This window comes from Camellia sinensis, chromosome 15 (genome assembly GCF_055761805.1).
Source record: "Camellia sinensis isolate YWXY chromosome 15, ASM5576180v1, whole genome shotgun sequence".
Taxonomy (NCBI): domain Eukaryota; kingdom Viridiplantae; phylum Streptophyta; class Magnoliopsida; order Ericales; family Theaceae; genus Camellia; species Camellia sinensis.
Window position 1 is genome coordinate 105,334,535 of NC_138975.1, and position 10,818 is coordinate 105,345,352.

Consider the following 10,818-nt stretch of genomic DNA (forward strand, 5'->3'; position numbering starts at 1 on the left):
AATCACCCATATTTATATTTATAATAGAAAAATCTTAAGATTAAACCCAACCCCACAAAGAATAGAATTCTAGTTATTAAATAAATTTAGTTTCTTATAATCCAATCGAAAACTAATAAGAATACACTAAGAACCAAGTCTTACAAAAATTCTCTCCCACAATCCTAATCCATAAAATAAAAGAATAACAATAAATATAAATAATCATAATAATAATAATAAAAGGAAGAAGAAAGAAGTATAGTCAAATGCAAACTGATTTGAGAGTGGATAATGAGTAAAAAACAATCAATAAATAAGAGTTTTTCACACTCACTCGCCAAAACTTGGTTGTGGTGGATGCTGTGTTTGGGGTTTACTTACTGATCTGGCCCATCCAATTGCTCTCCCAATTGGGCTTGCCCAAGGTCGAAAATCTACAATACTTCGAAAATTAATTTACTTTTTAAAAAGGACGTGGAGCTCTTCCTGTTCTTAATTCGAATTGGAAGGCATTGTTTGGGCACGTGGAGTTCAATACGAGTTTTGTTTCGATAATTTAAGTTGTTCATTTTGTTGAACACTTCGTATATCAATCACAAAAAAAATTAGATCGATCCGATGATCGTAATCTTTCAATTTGTTGTGTTTGTCACTAAAAATATAGACGACAATTATATTTTTAAAAATATACCATTTATTTTTTATTTGACAAATGCGATAAATTGAATAGGTTGTGATTATCGGATCGATCTAATTTTTTTTGTGTGATTGATAGACATGAAGTGCTCGACAAAATGAACGATTCAGATTATTAAAACAGGACTTGTGGTAGAATCCATAAACCTTAATAGCGCCCTCCAATCTAGATTAAGGACGGAAGGGGATCCACCTTCTTTTTAAAAATAAAAAATAAATTACTCACATCTAGGAGTGTTCGCGGTTCAGTTACAATTAGGGAACCTCCAAATCCACCGGATTGGCAGATTAGAAAAAATCAATCCGCATCCGTCTGTCGGATTGACTGATGCGAATTGAACAAATTGGCAGATGGATTCGGATCGGTTTGGCAGTTTAAACTTTTACAAATTTTGAACATTATACAACTTGTCAATATTTTTTTTAAGATAACAATCTAACTCAACATAACCAAAAGATTATCAAATAATTATCAAATACCAATAATAAATACATATAACAAAACCATGCATTATCAAAACTATTTAATTACTTTTTTTTATTCAAAAACTATTTAATTTGATTTTTTTTAAAAAAAGACAAAATTAACCTTATATTTTCCACACAAAAATACCAAATATCAACACTTGCCATTTGATAAAAAGATTTTCAACTTGAAAACAAATTGAAAAGACAATTGAATATCTAAACTTTTTTTTCAATTGAAAATACAAACAGAATATCTAAACAAATTGAAAACATAAAGTCTTACTAAATTTTAGGGGTGCTCACGGTTTGGCGGTTCGGTTGCGGCCAAAAAAATCTCAAATCCACTATCCGTTCAAAATTGGGTGGATTAGAAAAAATCAATCCGCAACCATCCGCTCATCATCACACATCCATCCAAAATGCGGCGGGTTGGTTCGGTTTGGTTAGTTTGGATCGGAATATCCACTGCTCACCCTTACTCACACCCATCAATTATAGGATAAATTACACTAACCTCCCCTGATGTTTTGTATAATTATAAGGGCCTTCCCTGTAGTTTTAATAATAACACTAATCTCCCTTACTTTTGAAATTATTATAAAGATTCTCCCTTTTGCTAACTTTATTCCAAACAGTGTAAAAAATAACATTAAATGACTAAAATACCCCAACTACATCTTTCTCTCTCTATTAACCCAACTACTCCAACATTGCCGCATCTAACCCACCAAATCCTAGAGAAAGATAAATTAGTGACTTACTATCTAAGGCTATCGTCAACTTCTATCTCCAAGTGAGCTTACATTTAAATTTAAGGAAATATTACACATTCATAAAAAAATAAAAAAAATAAAAATTAATTTTTTAATTATTAATATTTATAAAATTTATTGTTTTTTAATAACTAATTTTCAAAATCACTCCTGAAATGAAATTTTTTCTAAATTTAAAGTAAGCATAACTAAACTTTTATATCCCACCATGCAAGGCTATTGAAAAAAAAAAAAAAAATCTCACTGAATTTGGGAATATAGTCACCATGACTAAACTTTTAAATCCTATTAGATTTTTTATTTTTATTTCTCTTTTGTTTCCTATTAGCATTCTTATTTTTATTTCTCTTTTTGTTTTTTATTTTATTTTTTGTTTGTTTGTTTTAATTTTTATATACTATCATAACCAACCTTTCTCGTACAAAGCAATTCAAAACATATAAACATATATACACACTATATTGGGAAAGCGAATCATAACACTTGTTGTTTAGTTTAATTTTCGTAATCAATTTTCCAAAAACATTATGAAAAAACTAAAGATTAATTTGGTGTAAAAAATTAAAATAAAAAAAAATGCTCATCATTTTCACATATTTTTTTCTATTTTGGGTGCAGAATTAATTTTAAAATAAGCAACATTCCTAGTACAAGGCAATTCAAAAAATATACATATATAAACACATATAGGGATGGTGTGAATCATAACACTCTTCGTTTGGTTTAATTTTCATAATTAATTTTCTAAAGAAGTTATGAAAAACTTAAAAATTAATTTGGTGTAAAAATACTCATCATTTTCACATTTTTTTGGGTGCATAATTAATTTTTAAATATTTAAAAATATTTTTTTGGTGTTTATTTTTTAAATTAATTTCTATTTTTCAAAAAAAAATTCATAAAATATAATTTGAAAATGTAACTTAAGAGATACATTTTGTTTTTGAAAAACAGCATTTGATTGACGTTTCTATATATTAAGGGAAATGCTAGAGAGCTCTAAATCTAGAGCTCTAATTTGAGCTCTAGTGATGTGTCAAAGCAAAAAAAAAAAAAAAAAACAAAACAAAACAAGGCACAAACATCACATCAGGATGGGTCCCACCTTCCCATTAGAGCTATTAGAGCTCTTATATTAGAGCTCTAAAGCATTTTTGATATATTAATGATGGTACTGTTTGGCTGGGGGTAGTGTTTTGTTGTAAGCTTGTTGGGTCTTTGGAGGTAGAAGACACTCAAGGGTATTACTTAATATGTTTGGTTTTAATTTTTTGGATTTAATTTTTTAAAAATTGAGTTTTTTTTATTTTTTTAAATTTTTTTGTTTTTAGTGAATATTTTTAAAATTCAAAGCAATTTTTTTTTTTTTTTTTAAGATACACCTTACTTAGATGTATCTAAAAGTAAAATAGTTATAAAAAAATATTTTAAAAAATTAATAAATATACAAGAATACGAAAATATACTAAATTCACATAATTTTTTTTTTTTGTATTTTTGATATTTTGTGAACTTTCTAAAAAAAAATTTCACAAATATTATATTTTTTAAGTATATTCATGTTAGGTGTATCTAAAAATTAAAAACAATTCTTAGAATATTAAAAAAAAAATTAGTGAAAGCAAAAAAATACAAAAAATAAAAAATTTCAATTTTCTAAGAAGTAAAATTTGAAAATCCAAACCAAACAAGTTGAATTGCATTTAAAGTCTTAAAACATGTGACATCAGCATATTTTGATAAGAGTTGATTGACGAGAATAGTAAAAATCAGTTTACAGTGAATTTGACATTAAAAAAAGAATCAAAACAAAACAAATTTAAAATGCAGTATATATATATATGGGGTGTAATATTATGCACACACATAATGGGTGCTACACTTCTAGTAACATAACAAATAACCAAAATACATACTAATAAATTAGAATGCCATGCGGCACACAGGACACGTCTTGCTAATCTTGAACCGTTTAACAATACACTTGTCATGATATTTATGAGAGCACGGTAACGTAGTAACGTTAATTCTAATTGGAAGAGTTTTCGAACATAACGCGCATGTTTTTTTTTGAGAAGCAATCGCACATGGTTGAACTAAACATGAATCTTTAGGAGTCCTTTTCTTCAATGCTTCAATGGATGATTTTGTGGTTGGCAACGAAATGAAATGATTGGGTTCTCTCATAATATCTCTCATAATCCTGGCAACTGCCTCTTCCACGGTCAAATCAGGTCTTTGAAATGTTCTAACCACAACATCTAGAACAATCGGCAATACTTTTGGCTTTGGGTACAAATTCACCATTACACGAGCAAATTTGCGCACCGCATTTATTATTGACTCTTCAATACTCGAGGGTAAATTCCTACAACGTAAATGACCAAACAAAAATACTTTCATGTTCTCGCTCTCTAGAAAATCGTTGCGACTGAAAAAAAATACCCAACGATATGAGTCTAGCAGTATAACATCACTATCGTGGTTCTTGCCAATACTATCGCTGCCACGAGTAGATTTCTTGAGTTCATTAGAAAATTGTAGTTGAACATAAATGCCATCATCAATCGGCCCACAAGAGGGTGTGGCAAGAATTTTCTCGTCCTCCCAACAACAGTAGGCATAGCTATGATCCATGTCTATGGTATTGTATGATCTGATGATACCAAAATAAAAAATATCAAATATGAAACAAACAAATATATATATACATATATAATGATATAAAAGGGAGATAGATCAAGAAGATGGGTACTAAAATTTGCTAAACAAAATCTAAAGGAAGCATACATTTATAATAACATTCTATATCCAGTTTGATTTGGATATTAAATTTCCAAGTAACACTATACAAACAGAATTTGTATTTAAAAAATTCATGGATAATAATGTGTTACATTTATAGTCATTCATCAATCTAATTCATAATTGCAAGACTATCATTACCACATTATTCGTGTCTTAAATTTTGTATGAAAATTATGTGTGCACGATTTTGCTAGTGATATGAAAGAGTGGTGACAAGAGTGGCCATGAAAATTGCAACCACAACATTTTTCTTTGAACAGTTACTCCAAAAAAAAAAAATTTGAGTATGATCTTTCTAATAAAATAAACTATGAGTTTTTAATTTTGTTAATTTAAATTTAAAATTTTTGATTTATTTTCAGTTTAAACTATTTACTTATTTTCAGTAAGTAGAACCAATGTAGGTGTATATAAAACATCTAAAATATTATTTTTTATTGAGTTTAATGACTAAAATATATATATATTTTTTCCAATGATTTTACTTATCAAATATAGACAAACAAAATCAAAAAATTAAAATACAATTTGATAAAAGAAAAAAATTATTTTCTTATAAGGATTAAACCCTGAAGTATTTTTTGTAATTTCTTTTTTTTTTTTAATAATTAAAATAATGGTGTACGTCCCACTGCTCTCTTGTATTCGTGAGCAATTTATTAGTCATTATTGTTTGTATCATTGCTCTAAATCCTGTGTGGATTTTTAGTTTGAGAAGTTTTATGGTCTGATTGTTTCTTGTTTGAGATTTATTTATTCATTTAGTTTAATTTTTTTTTATTTTTTTGTTATGCTTGAGATTGTTGTGCTTATCTAGAACACCCAACTACATCAAAGTTGATGATTATTATGAATAATTAGGATAAAAACTAGAATTAGAATTAAAACAAATACAAATATAGAGAATGGAAAGGAAACACACGGCACCAAGATTTTATGTGGTTCAGCAAAACCTACCTCCACGAGCAATAATTTTCACTAATCAAGAGCAATCGTACAAATAATAATTTTTAATATCAAACAAGAATGAATGCATACCTTGCAATCTCTCACAAAAACCTGAAATATTTCAACATGAGAAATCATCCATATTTATAATAAAAAAATTGTACCCAAGTATTAAACCCAAACCCACAAGGAATAGAATTCTAGTTATTAAATTAATTTAGTTTCTTATAATCCAATCGAAAACTAATAAGAAAACACTTACAACCAAGTCAAATAAGGATTCTCTCCCACAATCCTAATCCATAAAATAAAAGAATAACAATAAATAATAATAAAAAATGAAGAAGAAAGAAGTATATTCAAATACAAACTGATTTGAGAGTGGGTAATAATCACACGCAAGTTAAAATAAAAGAATAACAATAAATAATAATAAAAAAGGAAGAAGAAAGAAGTATATTCAAATACAAACTTATTTGAGAGTGGATAATAATCACACGCAAGTTAAAATAAAAGACTAACAATAAATAATAATAAAAAAGGAAGAAGAAAGAAGTATATTCAAATACAAACTGATTTGAGAGTGGATAACAATCACACGCAAGTTGTCTCCTTCCTTTGCTGTAGAACAACATTTAGGTTCATTTTGACTTTAGGAAAAGCTTAAAAAATAAATAAATAAATAAAAAGTCTGTGACCACGTTTTTCTATTTAGCATAAAATTATAATTTTAGATTTGGGGTTCACTTTAGGAAAAAAGAAGAACTTAACATCTATGAAGACGGTTTTTTTACCATTGTCACATTGATTCATCATCATCCTCTATCGTCAATCCTCACTCACAACACCATCTCGTGCTCAATCACTGGGCCGGCCCTGAGGTGAGGCAACTAAGGTGTTTGTCTCGGGCTCCCAATTTTGAACAAAATTTAGGGCCCCCAACTAGGGGAGTGTATCATGTCGTACTATTTCATAATTACTTCAATATTAGCTCAATTCATTTATTTTCATGTCATCATATAGCGTTATTTTGATTCGCGTCCGATTGATATTTAATGCGAAAACTTTCACTTTTAGTGTAAAATAACTTAGCAAGTGTATGGAGATTTTTCCCATAAGTTGAATTTTATAAAATTTATTTATACTAAATGAAATTATTCATAGAATGTTTGATTTTAATTCAATTGCATTTTTCTAATTAAGAAAATTGTACCTTATTACTACATATTTTTTACTAGATTGACTCTAAAATAGGTAACAAAAAAAATACATGTCTTAAACGAAAAAAAGATATTAGCCTTAATTATTATTTTACATACTTTTTTATTCAATTAGATAGAGTTAAATAAAAGATTAAAAAATGTCATGGCATCCCTTAGTGAACATTAAAATATATAATTAATAATTCACGTTATTGAGTCGTATCATACTTAGATTCATGTTGAAAAATAGTCAACCCTAACTTGCTAATTTTATATATTACCTGAGTTGTGTCAAAAATTATCATCCATATCCCCAATTAATTTTAGTTATTACAACATTGATAAGCTAAAACAACAGATTAGGTAGTGTGCCGCCGGTGATCTTAAGTCATTGAAGTGCCTACCATCTTCCCAGAGGTCAACGACCGATCATCTCTAATCTCTATTACCCACAAATGCCTTTGGTTCATTAACATTGAACATATGTTGTCACCCTTCAATTCATGCTTCTTCAATCTAGTGTTCTGTAATGTAAAGAATTTTTTTTTTTTTTTTTGTCATTTTGTTTTATTTTTCTTCATAGTAATTTTACTGATATCTAGTAAAAGTTGCTAAAAACACTTTTTAATATATATATATTAGAGTATACTTCGTTATCATAGCCCACCCTACTTGAGTGGGATATAAGGCTTAGTTTGGTTTGGTTTGAGCATGCTTTGTTATGAAAATTTCTTTGTCTATGAACTGCAATATTTTTTTTTTGGGTTGATAAATCTATGAACTGCAATATTATTTATCTCTCTCTCCCAACCCACCTGTAAGAAGGAGCAGTGCACTGGGAAAGATAGATTGGTTCTACTACCAAAACTACTCTATTTTTGAAAACTTGAACTTCCAATGAATTGCCTGGTTGTAAATGCTTGTAAAAACAAATTTTCTTTGAATATCAAGGAAAAGACTTGTCCACTCCCTATTTCCATAGCTTGTTTAACGTCTTCAAACTTGACTTTGAGAAAGAAGTTGCTTGATGTGAGTTGAATTGGGTAACAGAACTGTTTGGTTATTAATGACAACTTTTGTTGGTTTAATGGCCAAAATCATATGATGATGTTGTCCTTTTGTATAAATTATCAACATCAACAATTTGAAGGACAAACAAATAAGTTTATGGGAGTAGAATAATATCTTTTCAATTCATAAGCTCTATAATGTAACCCATTGTTGGTTTGGTATTCACAAACTGCTCTAAAAGCTTAACTTGTTACAAAGGGTGTAGCTTAAAGAATATATATTGTCAACATGCCCCCTCATGTGTGCCAAACTCCAGATAAGAACCAAATTCTCAAGGTTTTAAGCAATCGGAAAGGATTTGAAGTTTTTTTTTATATTGTCAACAGGCTGCCTCTGGTATGGCCAAATTTATTTTATTGAGTTGGCAAACTCATGCATACCTTAAATTTTATTAGGTGAGCTTGAGACTTGAATACAAGACCTTCCCATTTTGATGCCATGTTAACCAACAATGGCTCTTAAAAGATTTTAGAGGAGTTGAGCAAATGGTTTTTAACATGGCATTAAAGCAAACAAGTCTTGAGCTTGTATTGCACAGTTACCTTATAGATGTCATACACAATTGTCATTGGCTCGCTCATGGACGGGATTTTGGCCACACGAGGAAGTGCATTGATGATGTAAATACAATTACACTTTCTAATAGCTTCAATTTTTAGATGTTGGTTGTTAAGTTTATAGGATATAATATTTCATGTATTGTCAAATAGCTTGCATGAGTATATTGTACTCAATGTTTTAAATTCTTCTTAAAATTTTGAACTGTTAACTATATTTATGAATATTCTTTTGCAGGAAATTTCAAAATTAAGATATGAATTATGCCCGTGCGTGATGAAAGAAAGGAAGTTCTGGAAGATATACTTTATTCTAGTTAATAGTCATGTGGCTCCGTGAGTAACTTGTCCTGCGTAAATTCTTTTATTTTTGTGTACTGACTAAGGCTTACATTGCTTTCACAACCTAAATCAGTCTTTGACCCATCAGCAGATATTCTTGCATCATTTGCATTCATAGACAGTGCCATTTTCTTATAGGCTTAATATGACATATAATAAATATATAAAATTATATGTTTTGCAATTAGGTGGTGTGCTTTTCACCCAAGCTTGTTCCTCAAGTCGTGAGATATTAAGAGGTGTAAATTTTTCAATTTCTTTGCTGCAAATTACTCTCTAGTTTATCAAAAAAATTGTTCAATTTCTTACAATGAATGTTCGTTTGAGTGTTGTATCTTCTTTATTCTGCAGTTTGCATTGGGCTGAACTCTGTATGCATTTTTTTTTCACAAACCAGTTGCAAATCCAAACAATCTGGTATGTAATTGTTTGGTTTGCTGTTTCTTTGTCTTCTATGGAGATGTCATTACTTGATTTCTATGCTTCTATATTAGATTGATGCTTGTTATTGCCCCAATTCTATTTAATATTTGGCTCGGCCTATGTATTGTCTTTGTTTTGTTGTTTTGCTACAATTTTATCTTTTGCTCACCATGTGTTTGATAATATGCCCAAACCAATAATAACATACTTTCATTGATCACTTACTGTTGTTGATTAGGAAAAACAACTTAATTTTTATTAGTTTGTTTTCCTTGCCTGCAATATTTCGTACCACTCTTAATCAACAATATGATTTCATTGGATTTTCCCTTTTGGTTCAAAATAAACCTTTATTAATTACTTAATCTAATCAATACAATGGCCACGTTTAGTGTTTCTTGTAGAGATGGGCCTGCTTTAAATGCCTAGGCCAAGTCTAACAAAATTGTGCACGTACTCACTACTTTTGGCATGTAGTTTGACTATTTGCATAGGGCTCGCTTGTTACTTGATCTTGTGATATACAAGCACAATTCAGCTCCTATTGTTGGTGATATCGCGCAATATAAAGCTGGTGACGCTCTATTCTTTTTTATTTTTCATAATTTCGTACAATTGATGACATTATCGCATTTCTTAAACTGGTGAACTTTGAGTTTATAACTCAACCTTTGATATAAAATTATATTCTCAAGTGTGTTATCTTGTGCAGAACTTAAAGCTAGGGGTGAATTGAAACGGAAGTAGAGGCTATAGACTTTCGTCATCTTGAAAGAAGGAAAGATAGTGGATAAGGTTGTGGGAGAACAAAGACGAGTTGCTACCATTGCCAAGTGTGTCAATGCCGCCTGATTAATACTATTATGTTTCGATTTTTACTTTTCATGGTGTCTGTGGACCTTTGTCATATGATACATATTGATTTGGCTTTGCTTCATAATGGAAACACACTACTATTCATGTCTGGGAAACTTAGACAGAGCTTTATAATTAACAAGATTCTTTGCTACATTCTAGCTACGCATCATCGTTTATTTTCTTGGGATTTGTTTGATGTTGGCTTAAAATCTGTCTTTTGTTGGTTTTTTGGTCTATAGCGGCATTTTTTTCTCTTTTCTTTTTTTTTCTTTTTTTTAATAAAAAAAAGAAGATTTTCATCGACTCAGTATTAAAAAAAAAAACAGAACGTATATTATTGGTATCATGTTAAATGAAAAAACAGATTTTCTTTTTTTGTTGGTATCATTATTGATATTATTATCATTTGGTTTCAGAAATTGGTTTTCACTTTCCTTCCATCACACTTCATAAGTTCAATTTTCGATTTTTTTTCTCTTTCTTTTAACATTTGAATTCCTACTAGACCCCCTTCCAATTAAAAATAAAAACTAGAAAATGAAGAAATAGAAAAGTAGACTGCCCTGCTGGATATTGATAGTAACAAAGTTACCAACTTAGTTGATCAGTTCATGGCAAAATGAAAAGGGAACAATGAAAACAGAGAGAGGAACCATGCTTAAATGGATCGGTCAAGACCCTTGACAGATT

The 10,818-nt window shown here is 29.4% G+C and overlaps 1 protein-coding gene and 1 long non-coding RNA gene across 10 annotated transcripts; one reads left to right on the plus strand and one right to left on the minus strand.

The window, feature by feature from the left end:
- Positions 1–3,729: 3,729 nt before the first annotated feature.
- Positions 3,730–5,966, minus strand: LOC145813715 (uncharacterized). Its single transcript, XR_014356951.1, has 2 exons — positions 5,766–5,966; positions 3,730–4,575 (listed from the first exon to the last, which is right to left on the minus strand). It is a non-coding gene; the product is annotated as an uncharacterized LOC145813715 (long non-coding RNA).
- Positions 5,967–6,332: 366 nt separating this feature from the next.
- On the plus strand, positions 6,333–10,279 carry LOC145813709 (uncharacterized). 9 transcript variants are annotated; one of them, XR_014356935.1, is made up of 6 exons: positions 6,333–6,556; positions 8,744–8,841; positions 9,036–9,086; positions 9,199–9,264; positions 9,748–9,844; positions 9,983–10,279. XR_014356935.1 is itself a non-coding variant. In XM_082909608.1 (5 exons), the coding sequence occupies exons 1-4, from the start codon at positions 8,434–8,436 to the stop codon at positions 9,788–9,790; spliced, it is 342 nt and encodes a 113-aa protein (XP_082765734.1). In that variant the 5' UTR covers positions 6,385–8,433; the 3' UTR covers positions 9,791–9,844; positions 9,983–10,279. The 9 variants fall into 9 exon arrangements, 1 of the variants encoding a protein (XP_082765734.1); XR_014356939.1 differs by having other exon boundaries at positions 6,385–8,568; XR_014356940.1 differs by lacking the exon at positions 6,333–6,556 and adding an exon at positions 7,181–7,408.
- Positions 10,280–10,818: the final 539 nt, after the last annotated feature.